Source organism: Salvelinus alpinus, chromosome 1, assembly GCF_045679555.1.
Source record: "Salvelinus alpinus chromosome 1, SLU_Salpinus.1, whole genome shotgun sequence".
Lineage (NCBI taxonomy): Eukaryota > Metazoa > Chordata > Actinopteri > Salmoniformes > Salmonidae > Salvelinus > Salvelinus alpinus.
The window spans coordinates 96,535,525-96,555,826 of NC_092086.1; the positions used below are offsets into that span (position 1 = coordinate 96,535,525).

Sequence of the window (20,302 nt, forward strand, 5' to 3'; positions counted from 1 at the left end):
CAGACAAACATAGTGAAGGAAACATGGCGTTCTCCAGAGGCATAGTATTTGGTCAATGGAAATAATTACATACGACTATATGAAATATGGTGGGAGCCTGTAGGCTGCGTATGTGGCCCGTAGAGGGGGTCTGGTCTGAGCTAAACACACTGAGGCAGGACGCTCCACTTCCTTTACCATACAGCATGGCATGCTGGGAGCTGGACCTCGGCTCTTATGATGTCCATGGTCACACATTCATCAAGTCCCGCTCCGAAAACATGGCTGTCAGGGGGTCAGAGGGTTAGAGGGTTCAGAGGGTTAGAGGGTTAGAGGGTTAGAGGGTTAGAGGGTTCAGAGGGTTAGAGGGTTCAGAGGGTTAGAGGGTTCAGAGGGTTAGAGGGTTCAGAGGGTTAGAGGGTTCAGAGGGTTAGAGGGTTCAGAGGGTTAGAGGGTTCAGAGGGTTAGAGGGTTCAGAGGGTTAGAGGGTTCAGAGGGTCTCATATGTCCCTCTGTGTCCTCCCTTTCTCTCCGCCCTCTGTTTGGTCCTTTCTTTATGGTCTCATATGTCCCTCTGTGTCCTCCCTTTCTCTCCGCCCTCTGTTTGGTCCTTTCTTTATGGTCTCATATGTCCCTCTGTGTCCTCCCTTTCTCTCCGCCCTCTGTTTGGTCCTTTCTTTATGGTCTCATATGTCCCTCTGTGTGCTCCCTTTCTCTCCGCCCTCTGTTTGGTCCTTTCTTTATGGTCTCATATGTCCCTCTGTGTCCTCCCTTTCTCTCCGCCCTCTGTTTGGTCCTTTCTTTATGGTCTCATATGTCCCTCTGTGTCCTCCCTTTCTCTCCGCCCTCTGTTTGGTCCTTTCTTTATGGTCTCATATGTCCCTCTGTGTCCTCCCTTTCTCTCCGCCCTCTGTTTGGTCCTTTCTTTATGGTCTCATATGTCCCTCTGTGTCCTCCCTTTCTCTCCGCCCTCTGTTTGGTCCTTTCTTTATGGTCTCATATGTCCCTCTGTGTCCTCCCTTTCTCTCCGCCCTCTGTTTGGTCCTTTCTTTATGGTCTCATATGTCCCTCTGTGTCCTCCCTTTCTCTCCGCCCTCTGTTTGGTCCTTTCTTTATGGTCTCATATGTCCCTCTGTGTTCCGGACTTTCTCTTCGTGTCTTTAAGAATGGAGATTTCTACTTATCTCTATTAGTAGTGTAATAGTGATAAAATAGTAAAAGGTACATTGCTGTAATGTGCGTGTATGTGTGAGAGTGTGTATGTCCACAGTAACTACATGTGTGTGTTTTGCTAGTGTTGAGGAATTTAGATAGAGGGAGATGTATTTACGGTCAAACACACACTAAAGCATTCCCCCATTGGGGTCCCATTCATTAAACACACAAGCCGACTCCTCCGAAGACCAGCCTCAGTCAACACACCCTACCACGCATATCCCCCATTAATGACTGGAAAGTAGTCTAGCACACAAACCGAGCTTCTGCGCCTCATGCCCCCACTGTGTGTTAGATTGTTGTTTGTTCCATTTATTTACTCAGTCATGTATTCATTCATCAAAGTGTTTGTTGAAAATGTTTAATGATTGACTGATAATATTTTCCCATTGCATGTGCCATCATTATTCATCTCCCGTGTTTGTGTCTCTTCTCTTCTCTTCTCTTGTAGTCTTCACTGGTAAGTTATCATCATTATGTCATCCTATTTCTATGAGATTTTAGTTGTTTATTCGATTATTATATTGCAATGCTTGCAAAGTTTTTCAATGGCTTGTCCTGTTAACCAAGCCACATCTCTCCACCCCTGCAGTGCCCCCAGCGTTTGCCATGCGTCCCAGAAACCAGGTGGTGGCGGTGGGGAGAACGGTCACCTTCCAGTGTGAGGCCACTGGCAACCCCCAGCCTGCTATCTTCTGGCAGAGGGAGGGCAGCAATGTGAGATACCATCTAGTCCATCTAATTTGTAAATGTAGATGCATAGAGTTTAAGTTATTGATCCATATTCTAGTGTAGGATATAGGATATTGATAACACCATGTCCAGTGCATGTCTCAAGCATAGACATGTAATTCCAGTCTCTCAATACCCTTCTGTCTCTTTCTCTCTGTCCTCCAGAGCCTGCTATTCTCCTACCAGCCCCCCCAGCCCTTCAGCCGTCTCTCTGTGTCCCAGACTGGCAGTCTGACCATCGCAGATGCCCAGCGCTCTGACGCCGGGTACTACAGCTGTCAGGCCCTCAACATTGCTGGCTCCGTCATCACCAAGGCCCTGCTGGAGGTCACTGACAGTGAGTGAGGGAGGGAGGGAGGGAGGGTTTCCTCTTATCAACTGACCAAAGCTCCTCCGTTATGTAAGTTGACTCCACTGGCCTGGTTGGCTGAGTTGTCTCTCCATGATTGGAAAATACAGAATCTGTGGCCTCCAATGTCATGACTAAAAAATCACCACTGTGTAGCTGAATAGCTACTTGCTGCTTTGCTGACTGGATGTATGGCAGATCAGCCTTTCCTGTAGACTGCTGAGATGCTGTGTCCTCTATGGTTCATTGTTTCTTACTGTTACTAATTGTTGTTGGAGTGAATTCAGGAACCCTCAGCTGCAGGCGTTTGGACTCCAAACCCCCTGTTCCCATGGTGACACTGTGCATGCAGACTGCCCATCCCCTCCTTACAAACTGAGCCCTCCCCCAAAACCCACACACATATACTCACATTTTCACACACACACATTTTTACACACACACACATACAAACACACACATATTTAAACACAGACACCTTTCGTTCTCCTCCCTAATGTCATGCTGGTGAACCGAATGATGATAATCCTGATAATTGCATCAGTTATTAAAAACTGAATTAAAATGGTGAGTCTGGCTCAAAGGCCTACAACTGTAATTACAGCAACCATCACCACCAGCAAAGTCTACTTGGTTATAATAAACTGACTTGAGTGTGGGCATGCGTGCGCATGTGTGTGTGTGTCTTCACTATGTACATATATTATGTTAATTCACATAATTGCCTGAGGCTGGTACAGGCGGCAAGCATTGTCTGTGCATAAAGGTGACTTCAGCAGTGGTACCTATTGGTTCTGGCTAATCATATGGCGATGATAAAGCTTTCTGCAGCTGCCAAGGTGTCGCAACGGACAAATAAGAGTCACTGACGTAATGTACACTCAATTACACTTAATGGAAATGAAACAAGGATGTAGCATGTTTAATCCAAGGAGGACTTCTCACTCTGCTATCCCTTATATTTCCTTCAAGTGAATAGGCCTACCCGTCTCTCCCCTCTCCCTTCCCCCTCCTCCCTCCCTGTTTGAGAGGTGTATTTGTATGGAAATAACTTGCTGCCATTTCCTCTGGCGGTTTTCAAGGTGTTTCCATTATTTTTCCCTCTGCCTCTGATTTTGGAGAGCTTTCCCCCCCTATTTCCACAAGGTTGTGAAGTGGGAGAGTGATGGCTGCGTGACTGCTGTCTAAATGGGATTTGTTATTAGTTGGTCTGTGGTGCTCTGGCTTTTGCCAGCTCCTACTGTTCCTGCTACTTCCCAGTGATTAGCCAGTTGCTCTGGGCATTGGGATAATCTGATTTCTATTCCCTCCACTGCCCCAACCGATCACTCCTATTGTGTTCTCCTCATATCAATTTCCCTCAATATCTCTCACATCACATCTGCCCTTGATTTTCTCTCTGTCTTTCCCTCTTCCATTCTCTTCTATACCTTTTTTATTTCTCTCTCTATCTGAAGGGGTGATTTACTGAACTATTTACTCTCACAGTATAACTGGTATTAAACAGTACATTCTCCCGCTCTCTTTCGAATAGTGGTGTCGGACCGCCCCCCTCCCGTGATCCGACAGGGCCCGTCCAATCATACGGTACCTGTGGACAGCACAGTGGTCCTGGGTTGCCAAGCAACAGGGACCCCCACACCAACAGTTCACTGGAAGAAAGATGGGGTGATGGTGTCCCCCGAGGAGGCCCGCATCACCCAGATAGACACAGGAGCCCTGCAGATCCGCTACGCTAAGGTAGGGGGCAGCGTAACACCACCACCAACATACACTCACAGACCACCACTCAGACACCACCAAATGAACCCACTCTTACACTGTCTCTGTGTCTCTGCTCCTCAGCTTGGAGATACAGGCGTCTATACATGCGTGGCGTCCAGCCCCAGTGGAGAGGCATCCTGGAGGGCTTACCTGGAGGTGGAAGGTAGGTTATGGACATCATAATGATCTTTTCAGCTGTATCTTTCACTCTCTATCATCATTAGTCATTGCTGTGAGTAAATGGGTATTTATTTGATTGTTTGATTGCCACTCTGACCTCTCTGTTTCGTGTGTGGCAGAGTTCGGAGTAGTAGTCCAGCCAGGTCAACCCACAGACCCTAACCTGATCCCCAGCGGCCCGTCCAAGCCTGACGTGACTGACGTGAGCCGCACCTCAGTCACTCTGTCCTGGAAATCCAACCCAAACGCTGGGGCCACGCCCACCTCCTATGTCATCGAGGCATTCAGGTAAGTCTAGGAAATCCAACCCAAACGCTGGGGCCACGCCCACCTCCTATGTCATCGAGGCATTCAGGTAAGTCTAGGAATTCCAACCCAAACGCTGGGGCCACGCCCACCTCCTATGTCATCGAGGTATTCAGGTAAGTCTAGGAAATCCAACCCAAACGCTGGGTCCACGCCCATCTCCTATGTCATCGAGGCATTCAGGTAAGTCTAGGACTTCCAACCCAAACGCTGGGTCCACGCCCATCTCCTATGTCATCGAGGTATTCAGGTAAGTCTAGGAAATCCAACCCAAACGCTGGGTCCACGCCCATCTCCTATGTCATCGAGGCATTCAGGTAAGTCTAGGACTTCCAACCCAAATGCTGGGTCCACGCCCATCTCCTATGTCATCGAGGTATTCAGGTAAGTCTAGGAAATCCAACCCAAACGCTGGGTCCACGCCCATCTCCTATGTCATCGAGGCATTCAGGTAAGTCTAGGAAATCCAACCCAAATGCTGGGTCCACGCCCATCTCCTATGTCATCGAGGTATTCAGGTAAGTCTAGGAAATCCAACCCAAATGCTGGGTCCACGCCCATCTCCTATGTCATCAAGGTGTTCAGGTAAGTCTAGGAAATCCAACCCAAACGCTGGGGCCACGCCCACCTCCTATGTCATCGAGGCATTCAGGTAAGTCTAGGAATTCCAACCCAAACGCTGGGTCCACGCCCATCTCCTATGTCATCGAGGTATTCAGGTAAGTCTAGGAAATCCAACCCAAATGCTGGGTCCACGCCCATCTCCTATGTCATCAAGGTGTTCAGGTAAGTCTAGGAAATCCAACCCAAACGCTGGGTCCACGCCCATCTCCTATGTCATCAAGGTGTTCAGGTAAGTCTAGGAGGGCCCGAGATGTGTGTCTATTATGTGTGTTCAGGGCTGTATCTATATGCATACGTTGTGTATGCACTCATTTTTAAGACCTTGCCTGTTGTGAATGATTGATTATTGTTCCTCCATCTGTGTAGTCACGCGTCGGGGAGTAGCTGGGTGACTCTGGCTGACCACGTGAAGATGGAGACCTTTGTCCTGAAGAACCTCAAGCCAGGTGCAGTTTACCTGTTTCTGGTGAGAGCAGCCAATGCCTACGGCCTCAGTGACCCCAGCCCCATCACTGATGCAGTCAGGACACAAGGTGAGATAACCCTCTCCTCTACAAGCTTTACCTGATGATCGAGTCACATTTAGCTGATGTCAGAGACACTGAGACTTAGTGGTCCTCATATTGTAACCAGCTGGCTTGGCAGGGGCAAAGTGAGTGCCTGAGTGAGCTAACATGGTCAATCTGTTTGAACCCTTTCCTCTCTCTGTGTCCCCACTCAGACACCCCTCCCACCAGCCAGGGGGTAGACCATCGTCAGATCCAGAGGGAGCTGGGGGATGTGGTGATCCATCTCCACAACCCCACCATCCTCTCTTCCTCTTCCGTCAGGGTGCAGTGGACAGTGAGTAGAACCCTGACCCTCGACCTAACTGGGCCTGGCCCGTCTGCAGATACTATCCATCCTAAGGAAAAGTTACCCTAGTGTCTGTCTGTGTCAGCTGATTGTGAATGATTACTCCCAGCTTCTTAGACTGCATGGTCTGTTGGTCTCCCTACACAAAGGAGGGGGGGAAGTACGGCACTCGGGCCGTATCTGTCCCACCGGGAACTTCAATCCAGCCCGTGAGACATAAAATAATAATACTTTTTTTAACCCCTTTTATCTCCCCAATTTCATGGTATTCAATTGTCCCATCGCTGCAACTCCCGTACGGACTGGGGAGAGAAAGGTCGAGAGCCGTGCGTCCTCCGAAACACGACCCAGCCAAGCCGCACTGCTTCTTGACACAATGCCCGCTTAACCAGCCGCACCAATGTGTCGGAGGAAACACCGTACACCTGGCAACTGTGTCAGCGTGCATGTGCCCGGCCCGCCACAGGAGTTGCTAGAGCGCGATGGGACAAGGAAATCTCGGCCTGCCAAGCCGTCTCCTAACCCAGACGAAGCTGGGCCAATTGTACGCCACCTCATGGGTTTCCCAGCCCATGTGACACAGCCTGGGATCAAACCCAGGTCTGTAGTGATGCCTCAAGCACAGCGATGCAGTGCCTTAGACTGCTGCGCCACTCAGGAGGCCCCCGCAAATTGATTTGAACAATTGTTCCCCCATAAAATGAGACCCTCCATTGAATTTCAAAATCCCGATGTGGCCCTTGAGCCAAAAAGTTTGCCCACCTCTGCCCTAAACCTTTCTGTGCTTGCGTGGCTATAACTGATATTCACAATAGGCTAATTTGATTGATTGAGAAAGAATGTACTTCAGAACACATAGAGCATAGAATGTGCTGTATAACCAGCTGTGTAGAGCTGTGGGCAGGATGCAGGGGTTGGAACCTAAATTATTTTCCAATCGTTTCATTCTGAACAGAACCATACTTTTTTTCATTCCGTTCCAATTTTCCGACCAGCAAAGTCAAGTTCTGAACTGGTTCCAATCCCCAAAAAGTGATGGTTTATCTTGTTCCTTTCTGTTCCTTTTTAACCTTTCAGTGATACCCATCCCGGATCCGGGAGCATCCTCATCAAAAAAGCTGACTAGCATAGCCTAGCCTAACGCGACAGGGATATCATATAATATAATTTCATGAAATTACAATTCCAATACTGCAAATGAAAGATAAACATCTTGTGAATCCAGCCATCATTTCCGATTTTTAAAATGTTTTACAGCGAAAACACAATATGTATTTATATTAGCTAACCACAATAGCCAAACACACAACGGCATGTTTTCACAATGTTTCCACCACATAGGTAGCTTTCACAAAACCCATAAATAGAGATAAAATTAATCACTAACCTTGAACAACTTCATCAGATGACAGTCTTATAACATCATGTTATACAGTACATTTATGTTTTGTTCAAGAATGTGCATATTTGAGGTATAAATCGTAGTTTTACATTGCAGCCACCGTCACAAATAGCACCAAAGCAGCCAGAATAATTACAGAGAGCAACTTGAAATATATAAATACTCATCATAAAACATTTATGAAAAATACATGGTGTACAGCAAATGAAAGATAAACATCTTGTGAATCCAGGCAATATTTCTGATTTTTTAAGTGTTTTACAGCGAAAACACAATATATATTTATATTAGCTCACCACAATAGCCAAACACACAACGGCATTTATTCACCGCCAAAATAGCTTTCACAAAACCCAGCAATATAGATAAAATTAATCACTAACCTTTGGACAACTTCATCAGATGACAGTCTTATAACATCATGTTATACAATACATTTATGTTTTGTTCGAAAATGTGCATATTTAGAGCTGCAAATCGTGGTTATACATTGTGAATAGGTAGCAACAATTCACCAAATTGTCCGGAGATATTTTGGACAGTCATCTAATCTAACCAAAGAACTCATCATAAACTTTACTAAAAAATACATGTTGTACAGCAAATGAAAGATACACTGGTTCTTAATGCAACCGCTGTGTTAGATTTAAAAAAAATAACTTTAGTACAACATACAGCATGCAGTATTGTGAGACAGCGCTCACATATTCTCCGCCTTGTTGGAGCCAACATTTACCACAAAAATACGAAATAACATCATAAATATTCTCTTACTTTTGCTGATCTTCCATCAGAATGTTGTGCAAGGAGTCCTAGGTCCAGAATAAATCGTTGTTTGGTTTTAGAATGTCCATTTCTTCTGTCGAATTAGCAACTTTGGCTAGCATTGTGGCGCGAACATGCCCATCAACTCTTGGCACTTAAAACGAAAAATTCCAAAATTCCCAATAAACGTCGAATAAACTGGTCAAACTCGGTTGAAAATCCTACTTTATGATGTTCTTTTCATATGTATCCAATAAAATGAGAGCCGGAGCAATTCGTAGTGTATACCGAACGCTTTTCAGAAGACAATGTGAGGTTCCCCTGTGCGCCGTCGAAAACTGACAAAAGACCGAACCTGCCACTCCAAAAGCTCTTATTCGGCCTCACATCAAGCTAGACACCCCATTCAACCTTCTACTGCCTGTTGACATCTAGTGGAAGGCGTATGAAGTGCATACAGATCCATAAATAAAAGCCAGTTGAATAGGCAGGCCCTGACACAGAGCCTCGTTTTCAGATTTTTCACTTCCTGTATGGAAGTTTGCTGCCAAATGAGTTCTGTTTTACTCACAGATATAATTCAAACAGTTTTAGAAACTTCAGAGTGTTTTCTATCCAATAGTAATAATAATATGCATATTGTATGATCTAGAACAGAGTACGAGGCCGTTTCATTTGGGCATGATTTTTTCCAAAGTGAAAACAGCGCCCCCCTATTCACAATAAGTTTTAAACCTCTGAAATATAAAAATATATTTTTTACATGTCTTACCTTTTTGGACTTATTACAATGTGAAAGATGATAACTAAAGTATCCTTTAGTAGCATTGAAATAGTGAATCCATTCTTCTCTAATAAAAAATCTTTCTCCCTAATTTCTGAATCACGCTTTTAACCAGTTCCCATGATTTTAAAATAACGGTTCTGTTCCAGAACAGTATAGATCACTTTCATTCCCGGTTCTGATTGTTATTTTACAGTTTTCGGATCTGTTCCCTGAACCTGTTTCAACCTCTGGTAGGATGTGGACCGATGGCCTAATCAAGACCGCCTGATATTCACAATAGGCTATACAAATATAATTTGAATCAATGAGAAATAATGTACTTCAGAACACATAGAGCATAGACTGTGCTGTATAGCCAGTTGTGTGGAGCTGTGGGTAGGATGTGTACCAATGGCCTAATCAAGACCACCTGTGCTGACAGAGTGAGTTTTGATCCTGGTTTATGAAAGAGGACTTGTATATGTTGTGAGGCCTTTCTCCCTCTCTCCCCCAGGAAGGGCCAAGGGGCTCAGTGATGAATGAGCACATGTCAGGGGTGCAGTACTAAACAGAGACAGAATGTAAATAGTTTAGCTGAGCAGGCCCAAAGCCAGACTGACAGGGAGAAGGCTCCCCATGGCCAATGTCTGTGGAACTTGGCTGCCTGGAGAGTTTTTGAGCTTTCCGCATACTTGGACCAAAAATTATTAATAGGGCCACTGGACAGTACAAATTAACATGATCCCCTTTAAAATAGGTGAGAACACTTTGTTATGGGCCATTGCCAAGTAAAAAGTATTGGGCCCAGTCATTCATAAAGTGCTTATGAAGTCCTAACTTCCTTAGCCATATCTACGACACCTAACTCTGAGGCCCATGTTTCTTTGTGTGCTGGTTAGCAGTGTCCTCCTGGCAGTGTCCTAACCAGTCCCAGGCTCTCAGGAAACTGGTGGCTGGTGATGACCTCATGCTGTGGTTTCTCTGAGCTCTGGAAGATGAGAGGGGGTGTAACCTAAGAACTCCCCGTGGGCTTGGGGGGCAACATAGCACAGAACTAAAGACTTCTCCTGGAGGATGTTCATAATATGGTTAACAGCCCAACACACGCAGCAGAAGAGTTATGGTTTTATAATGTATATTGTTTTTTTTATTTCATCATGTGACACACTGGCCCAACATCTGAGATCGCTGTACCATTTCCTGCTGTTGTAATGGCTCTTTGACACTTGTGTCATAGATCCCAGGGCTTACTATGAAATAGTTTTGGTTGGAACTATAATATTAAATATCAGCGGCCATGGCAACCAAAATGTTATAGCAATTTAATAGACTAATTTACAGTAGGGTTCCTTTTTCTAGCGTTAGAATGTGTTCCAAAGTTCAAAGTGAGAACACATGGTCATAACACTGCTTATAAAATGATGTTGTGGTTTAGATGCCTTCTAAGAAACCCTAAAATCTGTTCCCCCTTTCTTGCCACTAGGTGGAGCAGCAGTCTCCATACATCCAGGGTTACAAGGTGATGTACAGGGCGTCTGCGGAGCTGGGCCAGCCGGGGGGGCAGTGGGGCGTGTTCGAGGTGCGGAACCCTGGGGAGGACGGTGCTGTGGTGCCTCAGCTGAAGAAGGGAGTTACCTACGAGTTCAAAGTGCGTCCCTTCTTTGATGAGTTCCAGGGAGCGGACAGCGAGGTGAAGGTGGCCAGAACGCCTGAGGAAGGTGAGAGGCTGAGGCCAGGGGTCAGGGATCATGGGTCAAGGGCTTCTGTTAGAGAGGGTAGTGATGGGAAGTCTGAGTGGAGATTAAAGGTTTCATACAGGAGTTATAGTATTAGAATGGAGTAGGTTGTTTTGTGAGAGTTTTAGTAGTCCAGGGAAGTGGTTGACAAAATCAACCTTTCACGTGTAGAAATAAATGAATGAGATTTCTGAGAAACCATAACACATCTCGGTAACACATTATTTGGATAGTCCATCTGTAGATGCTCTACAGACTATCTACAGACAATCAGTAATATTTCAACTCTCTACTAACCTTAGTTCTAACCCTAACCTTAACCATTACCCTAACCCTTATTCTAAACCTAATAGTAACCTTAGCAAGCAGTTGCTTATCAACAGATAGTTGGTCATACTATCTACAGAGCTTTTACAGATGGAAAATCTGTAAAATCTGTAAAATCCAAATAAAGTGTGCTAATTGTTCCGGAGATGTGTGGGTGTTACTGTATGGTTGTTGCATAGTAATCAACATTGGTGAGATTTGGGAGTTTCACATTGTTTAAAGCTGATGTGTGTCTGTATTCTGTATAGATGAGTGTGTAGCAGCAGCTGTGCAGACAAATTGCGCTGCTAATTGTTTTCTGAGTTCATGCGTAGAGCCCCAGCTAGCCCGAGACAACAGACATGCCTGCTTTCATTATCTTTAACTAGGCGATGACTAAGCTCCTGAGGCCAACGCGCTACTGATTCACTTGAATTGCTCTCATCAGGTGACTAGCACCACCACCAACACCGTGGCACAGCACACAAAGCCTCCAGGCATTACTAGAGCTCGAGCAACGTACCATTCATCACAACATCAGCTCAGTCAATTCCTGTATTATACTGGTGACAAACTTGCTACATCGACCTGTGGCTTCATGTGGGTTTCATACCCTTAGGCAGATAATTGCAAGAAGATGTAGTGGGCTGGGCTAGATAGATAGATATGTGGAACGTTCAGTGCCCCAGCTTGTCAGAGAAAACATTGTGTATACACATTATTTTTTAAATCTTCTCATCTTACAAATACTAACAATTATCACAACATCCATACAAAGTCCCCACTGTCCCACTGGGCAAAAACTGTTGAATCAACATTGTTTCCACATCATTTCAACAAATAAAATAAATGTGAGGACGTTGAATCAACCTGGAAAACAGATTATATTTGTAAAAAGTCATCAACGTAAGGGCATTTCATATTTTTTTACCCAACTTTTAACCTAAATCCAATGACATGGTAAAATGTTTTGTTGATTTCACATTGAATGCACGTTAGTTGACAACCCAACCAAATGTAAATCCAAACTATGCGCTGAACTGACGTCTGTGCCCTGTGGCTATTCACTCTAGTTCCATACCCTTACAATTTAAAACTTCTAGAATATCAATCTGTATTTATTCCACATGCTGTTCATTAGCGCTTTATGATCATTCTGTTCAGTAACATTAGTCTTGTTTAGAGCTTTTGCATCGCCTATTGTATTGAGAATAATCTGACTACTGCAGGTGAAGCAGTTGCATCTGATCTGAATTGTCACTAAATGTTCTTTAATGTTCAGTAAGAGACATGGCAGACGCTGAGCGGAGCTCTGACATGTACAGGATCAAATGAGAGTGGGTGTCTTTGATGTCATCATGGTGTCTGTGCATCTGTCTGATGGTGTGTTCCCGTCTCAGCTCCCAGTGGAGCTCCCCGAGGTGTTACCGTGACGAAGAGTGATGCCAATGGGACCGCCATCCTGGTCGCTTGGCAACCGCCTCCTGAGGAGGAACAGAACGGAATGGTACAGGAGTACAAGGTAAGATGGAGAGAGGGTTTGATTTTCTGCTGAAGGAAAGAGGGGAACAAACAGAGAGAGGTATGGAGCAGAATCTCAAGCCTCCCACTTTCTCCCTCTCACTTCCTTGGGTTCGTGTGTTTTTAGTTGCTTCAGCAGAGGTGGACTAAGCACATTGATGTGAGACACTGTCATGTGCTAATGTTGATATGTCACATCAAATACAGTTTTTGCATTTACTGAAAAGAATCCACTGACTCTCACCATCACACTCCTTCTTTCACCCTATCCTCTACAGATCTGGTGCCTGGGCAATGAGAGCCGTTACCACGTCAACCGGACAGTAGATGGCTCCACCTTCTCCGTGCTAATCCCCAGCCTGGTGCCAGGGATACGCTACAGTGTGGAGGTCGCCGCTAGCAACGGTGCTGGCCCAGGGGTCAAGAGCGATGTCACCTTCTTTCAACTTGGTGAGCTGCTCAACTGTAACACTTGATAGTCTCCCTTAAGTTTAGAGCATGTAAAAATACATTAAGAACGTTATCTTATCTCAGAACCAAGAAAAGAAGAGGTCAATTAACAGTGTTAATCCATTATCTATGCCTGTCGACTCACAAGCTTCAGGTCAACACCATTTCAATCGCTACCTGTCTACGGTCTTTTCAGTTATAGCCATGTGATAGATGGTCTGTGTGATTTGCAAACTGTGTCAGTTCTCACCATGACAAATGTAAAGTACAGGTGTCTATCTAAAGTCCCAACATGAATATGTCTCTGAGTCATTTCACAATGCCTTTAGTTAAATAATTTGCATTCAGCCTCTCCTGCCCTAGTCTCAGGTTCACTATATGTGACAAAAAGCACACACACCACAGACATTTTCAACTCGATTTTCCACCTCTCCATCATATTAGTACATTCCAGCCTTTTCACATGACCAATATAAAGCTTTTAGAGTTACATGATGAACCCCATTCACTCCAGTTCACCTCTTGGCCTAGCACTCTGATGAGCAGAGAATGAGAACATTCTCCATGACAGATTGTGTGACCAGATGTATTTAAAGATATCTCCTTTCAGCTGACTCTCCTGTCTCCTCTCTGTGATGTTGTTTTCCATCTCAGACTCCTGCCCATCAGTTGAACTTTAATGTTTTGAAGGATTGATGTTTGTCCTTCAGGATCCGCCTCAATTCTTCCCCGTCAATTTTCTATGATGGAGTTTACTATATACATGTCCTTCGTGTATCTCCTCTCCTCTTCTTCCTCCCCCAGACTCTACAGGTCAGATGATGGACAGTCGTGAGGACCAGGACACATTGTCTCAGATCTCAGACGTGGTCAAACAGCCGGCGTTCATTGCGGGCATCGGTGCTACCTGCTGGGTGGTCCTCATGGTGTTCAGTGTGTGGCTCTACCGCCACCACAAGAAGAGGAGTGGCCTCAGCAGCAGCTACGCCGGCATACGCAAAGGTCCGTAGTGGATGTGGGCTTGGGTGTATATATCAGTGGACATGTTTAACTATACTTGTGGGGATCAAGAAAAGTAAACGAACAAAACTTTGACCAACTGGGGACATTTTGTAAGTTTAGGGTTAGGCTTAGGAGTTTGGGAAAATATGATTATTTAATTAGTAAGTAGAGTATCAAATGTTGATCACACCCAGCTAATATTTTGTTGTGTAGAGATTGGAGGGAGATGAGAAGAGACTGGGATGGTGATAGTAATTAGATGTGGGGAGGTAGATAGAGGGAGGACATTAGGTTAGTGTTATGATCATTCAGCTGAACACTAGCAACCTAAGCCCTCTGACACACACGTTTGAGACGGGACACTGTCCTCTGTGTCACCAGGGTAATTGCATTTATTCACTTCAATCACATTCTTTTAATGTATTTTTATTTCACCTTTATTTAACCAGGTAGGCCAGTTGAGAACAAGTTCTCATTTACAACTGCAACATGGCCAAGATAAAGCAAACCAGTGCGACAAAAACAACAACGCAGAGTTACACATAAACAAACGTACAGTCAATAACACAAAAGAAAAAGAGAAAAATCGATGTAGTGTGTGCAAATGTAGAAGAGTAGGGAGGTAGGCAATAAATAGCCCCTAGAGGCGAAAATAATTACAATTTAGCATTAATACTGGAGTGATAGATGTGCAGATGATGTTGTGCAAGTAGAGATAATGGGGTGCAAAAGAGCAAGAAGGTAAGTAATAATATGGGGATGAGGTAGTCGGGTGTGCTATTTACAGATTGGCTGTGTACAGGTACAGTGATTGGTAAGCTGCTCTGACAGCTTATGCTTAAAGTTAGTGAGGGAGATATAAGACTCCAGCTTCAGTGATTTTTGCAATTCGTTCCAGTCATTGGCAGCAGAGAACGGGAAGGAAAGGCTGCCAAAGGAAGTGTTGGTTTTGGGGATGACCAGTACAGTATACCTGCTGGAGCGCGTGCTACGGGTGGATGTTGCTATGGTGTCCAGTGAGTTGAGATAAGGTGGAGCTTTACCTAGCAAAGACTTATAGATGACCTGGAGCCAGTGGGTTTGGCGACGGATATGTAGTGAGGGCCAGCCAACAAGAGCATACAGGTCGCAGTGGTGGGTGATATATGGGGCTTTGGTGATAAAACGGATGGGACTGTGATAGACTACATCTAGTTTGCTGAGTAGAGTGTTGGGGGCCATTTTGTAAATGACATTGCCGAAGTCAAGGATCGGTAGGATAGTCAGTTTTACGAGGGTATGTTTGGCGGCATGAGTGAGGAGGCTTTGTTGGGAAATAGGAAGCTGATTCTAGATTTAATTTTGGATTGGAGATGCTTAATGCGAGTCTGGAAGAAGAGTTTACAGTCTAACCAGACACTAGGTATTTGTAGTTGTCCACATATTCTAGGTCAGAACCGTCCAGAGTAGTGATGCCATTCGGGCGGGAGGGTGCGGGCAGCAATCAGTTGAAAAGCATGGAATTAGTTTTACTAGCATTTAAAAGCAGTTGGAGGCCACAGAAGGAGTGTTGTATGGTGTTGATCTCATTTGGAGGCTTGTTAGCACAGTGTCCAAAGAAGGGCCAGATGTATACAGAATGGGGTCGTCTGTGTAGAGGTGGATCAGAGAATCACCAGCAGCAAGAGCGACATCATTGATATATACAGAGAAAAGAGTCGGCCTGAGAACTGAACCCTGTGGCACCCCCATAGAGACTGCAGAGATCCGGACAACAGGCCCTCCGATTTGACACACTGAACTCTATCTGAGAAGTAGTTGGTGAACCAGGCGAGGCAGTCATTTGAGAAACCAAGATTGTTGAGTCTGCCGATAAGAATGCGGTGATGGATAGAGTCAAAGCCTTGGCCAGGTCGTTGAAGACAGCTGCACAGTACTGTCTTTTATCGATGGCGGTTATGATATTGTTTAGGGCCTTGAGCGTGGCTAAGGTGCACCCATGACCAGCTCGGAAACCAGATTGCATAGTGGAGAAGGTACGGTGGGATTCGAAATGGTCGGTGATCTGTTTGTTAACTTGGCTTTCTAAGATTTTAGAAAGGCAGGGCAGGATGGATATAGGTCTATAACAGTTTGGGTCTAGAGTGTCTCCCCCTTTGAAGAGGGGGATGACCGCGGCAGCTTTCCAATCTTTGGGGATCTCAGACGATACGAAAGAGAGGTTGAACAGGCTAGTAATAGGGGTTGCAACAATATTGGCAGATCATTTTAGAAAAAGTGTCCAGATTGTCTAGCCCGGATGAATTGTAGGGATCCAGATTTCGCATTTCTTCAGCTGTCTGGATTTAGGTGAAGGAGAAGCGGGGGGAGGGGGGGGGGGGGGGGGAAGTTGCTGCAGGGGGTGCTGAGATGTTGGCCGGGGTAGGGGTAGCTAGGTGGAAAGTATGGCCAGCCGTAGAGAAATGCTTTTTGAAATTCTCGATTATCGTGGATTTATCGGTGGTGACAATGTTACCTAGCCTCAGTGCAGTGGGCAGCTGGGAGGACGTGCTATTATTCTCCATGGACTTTACAGTGTCCCTCATTTTGGGGGAATTAGTGCTACAGGATGCAAATTTCTGTTTGAAAAAGCTAGCCTTAGCTTTCCTAACTGACTGAGTATATTGGTTCCTGACTTCCCTGAAAAGTTGCATATCGCGGGGGCTATTCGATGCTAATGCAGAATACAACAGGATGTTTTTGTGCTGATCAAGGGCAGTCAAGTCTGGGGTGAACCAAGGGCTATATCTGTTCTTAGTTCTACATTTTTTAAATTGGGCATGCTTATGCTTTAAGATGGAGAGGAAAGCACCTTTGAAGAGCAACCAGGCATCCTCTACTGACAGGATGAGGTCAATATCCTTCCAGAATACTCGGGCCAGGTCGATTAGAAAGGCCTGCTCGCTGAAGTGTTTTAGGGAGCGTTTGACAGTGATGAGGGGTGGTCGTTTGACCGCGGACCCATTACGCATGCAGGCAATGAGGCAGTGATCGCTGAGATCCTGGTTGAAGACAGCAGAGGTGTATTTAGAGGTTAAGTTGGTCAGGATGATATCTAAGATGGTGCCCATGGTTACTGATTTTGGTTGTACCTGGTAGGTTCCTTAATAATGTGTGTGAGATTGAGGGCATCTAGATTAGATTGTAGGATGGCCGGGGTGTTAAGCATGTCCCAGTTTAGGTCACCTAAAAGAACAAACTCTGAAGATAGATGGGGGGCGATCAATTCACATATGGTGTCCAGGGAACAGCTGGGGGCTGAAGGGGGTCTATAACAAGCAGCAACGGTGAGAGACGTGTTTCTGAAAGGTGGATTTTTATAAGTAGAAGCTCGAATTGTTTGGGCACAGACCTGGATAGTATTACAGAACTCCGCAGGCTATCTCTGCAGTAGATTGCAACTTTGCCCCCTTTGGCAGTTCAATCTTGTCGGAAAATGTTATAGTTAGGGATGGAAATGTCAGGATTTTTGGTGGCCTTCCTAAGCCAGGATTCAGACATGGCTAGGACATCCGGGTTTGCGGAGTGTGCTAAAGCAGTGAATAAAACAAACTTAGGGAGGAGGCTTCTAATGTTAACATGCATGAAACCAATGCTTTTACATTAAGGTGTGTTTTTCTCCAGTAACCCATAATGTGACTTGCCTAGTGTCAGCTGCTTTTATCCTCAAAGTAAGGAGCCTGATAACCACATCTCATATGGGGAATAAAGTAAGGAGCCTGATAACAACATCTCATATGTGAAATAAAACGGGTTTGGTCTAATCTTCTCCCCTGACTCGAAGACCTCAAAGGGTAGTGACGATGAGCCGGCACATCCCAGAATACGCTGACATTCAAACGCTGACATTTAGGGTTCATTTCCAGGGCGCTGCCCGTCGCCTCTCCCCGGTGAGGCACAGTTAGAGTAGGGACAAGCCTGTCACCCAGGTAATATGACACGTGTTCTGCTATCTCTGTTATCTCCTTCCGTCTGACCACAGGTGACCTCCATTACCCATAAGGCCACATGTTCCTGATTGATGGAGGACAGGGAGCCTTATCTGACTGTGTGTGTGTGTTTGAGTGTGCGTGCATGCGTCAATATGTCTGCCGGTTTTTGTGGGGCTTTTTTCACAGGCTTACGAAATGTCTATTTTGCAATCAATAAATGAACCTTCTTCTCTCTTTCTCTCCCACCTCCTTTTCTTTTTATTCCCTCCTCCTCTGGTTGGGTTGGGTTTGTTCCTGCAGTTCCATCTTTCACCTTCACCCCTACAGGTATGTATGAAGGAATGGGTTCAGCTGTAAACATGTATTTGTTATTTACCGGTATGTGTACTGACCTTGAAGCCCCTATGATTCAGAGATGCCTGTACACAAACACAGTTCTCTCTCTATGTCCTCAGTTCCTCCCAGCACTCACAAACAATCTGTTCCAATACACAAACAGCTAATGGAGCTAGTGTTTATCTTTGGTGGCCTCACATCCACAAACCAATTATATAAAATTCAAAATCTCACGGAGGGAGGTGCGTTCAGGGCTACACAAAGGGGTGTTCTGACATAAGGTGAATCAGGGGGCAGACAGCTCCTAAAGAGGTCATTAGCCCATCCCTATCCCACCCTCTTAGACCAGGCATAGACAACGACACACAACATGGCCACCAGTTGGCCTGTGCTGTGGTTGTGGTGAAGACAGTTTAGAGTACTGCTGAGTCACTGTGCTTTGTGACAAGTAGAGAGGCAGGTAGTGCCATACAAAGCATAACCACAGTCCCATGTCCCCACTTGTCCTTTACACAGTGACCGTAGAAGTAGTAAAGTGTATCTAATCATGTGGTTGAAATGACTCACCCTCCATTGAAGAGGATGTGTCTGAAATGAAGGGTTATCAGTCATTGTGAAGTGTGCCTCAGGGTCAAGATATCATGTTTAACACTCTGACACTGATTTTGTTGTACACCTCTCAATGCCAAGTGCCCCAGGTGTGTGTTGATGTGTGTACGTGCGCGTGCGCGTGCGCGTGCAGAGTATGACTCATGACAGGATGTGTCTATCAGATGCGATGAGTCAAACTGACCTAAGGACAGCTGTATGAGTACAGAGTGACAGACAGGTCACACCAACCTGGATTCCCTCTTTCATTTGTCGTGCAGGTTGCTTTCTTGTGTTTCTCACATTTGGTCTCTTTCTTTAAATCAGTGAACTATCAGAGAGGAGGAGAGTCTGTCTGCAGTGCTGGGAGGTAAGGGGTGTGGTTGTATGTGTACACTTGACTGGATATGATTTCCCCACTGTCTATATAGGGCACTTATGATGGTGTTCAGAAATGCAGGAGGGAAGTGGTAAAAGCAACAGCAGTGTATTCCCTTCTTGAACCACCAGAGGGAGGTCTCCCACTGTCTGAAAAATGACTGAGGACAGAAACTCCCATGCCCCTCCCTGACTGAAACCCTGTTTGTTCTGTGTGATAATGGTTCTGGTTTCATGCTTCTGGTTCAGACCCGGGCTGCTGAACATGGGCGAGAGTGTGAACCAGCCGTGGCTGCCAGACTCCTGGCCCAACGCCTGTGCCAACCACAAAGACTGCAGCATCAACTGCTGCAACACTGGAAACGGCACCAGCGACAGCAACATGACCACCTACAGCCGCCCAGGTCAGTACCGTTAAAGCTACAGACCTCCTCTGGGGGTGATAGTGGTTAGGTCCCAGCAATGGAACTTATAGTATAGAGATATAATGCAAATCAAATAAGCAATGAGGGTTATCATGGAAATGAAACATGGCTTCAACATGATAATGAATGGTGTTATGTGACTTCCTGTGTGAAGGGTTAATGAATAGGTAAAGTGTCTCTAACCCTAACCCCATGTGGTCTCCTTTCCTCAGCTGACTGCATCGCCAACTATGGCAGCCAGTTGGAGAACCAGCAGGGGGGTCTACTGGGGCCTGAACAGGCCGTGTACAGCGACGTGGACCTCTCCAACAAACTCAACGAGCTCAAGACCTTCAACAACCCCAGCCTGTGCTACATGGGCCCAGGGGCAGGGCCACCCACCCCCTACGAGCCCACCCCCTACGCCACCACCCAGCTCATCCAGTCTAGCATCCTAAACCAGGCTGGAGCTGCAGGGGCTGCGGCTGGGGCCCCTGATATACGCTGTTGGAACCAGCCCCCCTCCCAGCTGCAGAAAGCACATATGCAGTACAACATCATGGAGCAGAGCAACAGGCTCAATAAAGGTGAGAGGTTTGGACATAGCGTAGCAGTGGTGGGAGGGAGGGTATTTGGGAAGTTACTTCTGTTTGTGTTTATTTGTTTTACTATGTGTAGTCTACATATCTGTTTA

General features: G+C 45.7%; 1 protein-coding gene across 2 annotated transcripts in view; it reads left to right on the top strand.

Annotated features, from left to right (window-relative positions):
• LOC139535481 (roundabout homolog 1-like) overlaps nucleotides 1-20,302 on the top strand; it is a 286,286-nt gene that overhangs the window by 262,120 nt on the left and 3,864 nt on the right. For both annotated transcript variants that reach the window (XM_071334917.1, XM_071334925.1), the window contains 15 exons: nucleotides 1,787-1,911; nucleotides 2,092-2,263; nucleotides 3,810-4,015; nucleotides 4,121-4,202; nucleotides 4,339-4,507; nucleotides 5,516-5,682; nucleotides 5,871-5,992; nucleotides 10,421-10,655; nucleotides 12,380-12,501; nucleotides 12,779-12,950; nucleotides 13,755-13,952; nucleotides 18,203-18,229; nucleotides 19,154-19,196; nucleotides 19,454-19,608; nucleotides 19,842-20,195. In XM_071334917.1, the coding sequence (XP_071191018.1) occupies nucleotides 1,787-1,911; nucleotides 2,092-2,263; nucleotides 3,810-4,015; nucleotides 4,121-4,202; nucleotides 4,339-4,507; nucleotides 5,516-5,682; nucleotides 5,871-5,992; nucleotides 10,421-10,655; nucleotides 12,380-12,501; nucleotides 12,779-12,950; nucleotides 13,755-13,952; nucleotides 18,203-18,229; nucleotides 19,154-19,196; nucleotides 19,454-19,608; nucleotides 19,842-20,195 (2,349 nt within the window). The remainder of the gene's footprint in view (nucleotides 1-1,786; nucleotides 1,912-2,091; nucleotides 2,264-3,809; nucleotides 4,016-4,120; nucleotides 4,203-4,338; nucleotides 4,508-5,515; nucleotides 5,683-5,870; nucleotides 5,993-10,420; nucleotides 10,656-12,379; nucleotides 12,502-12,778; nucleotides 12,951-13,754; nucleotides 13,953-18,202; nucleotides 18,230-19,153; nucleotides 19,197-19,453; nucleotides 19,609-19,841; nucleotides 20,196-20,302) is intronic.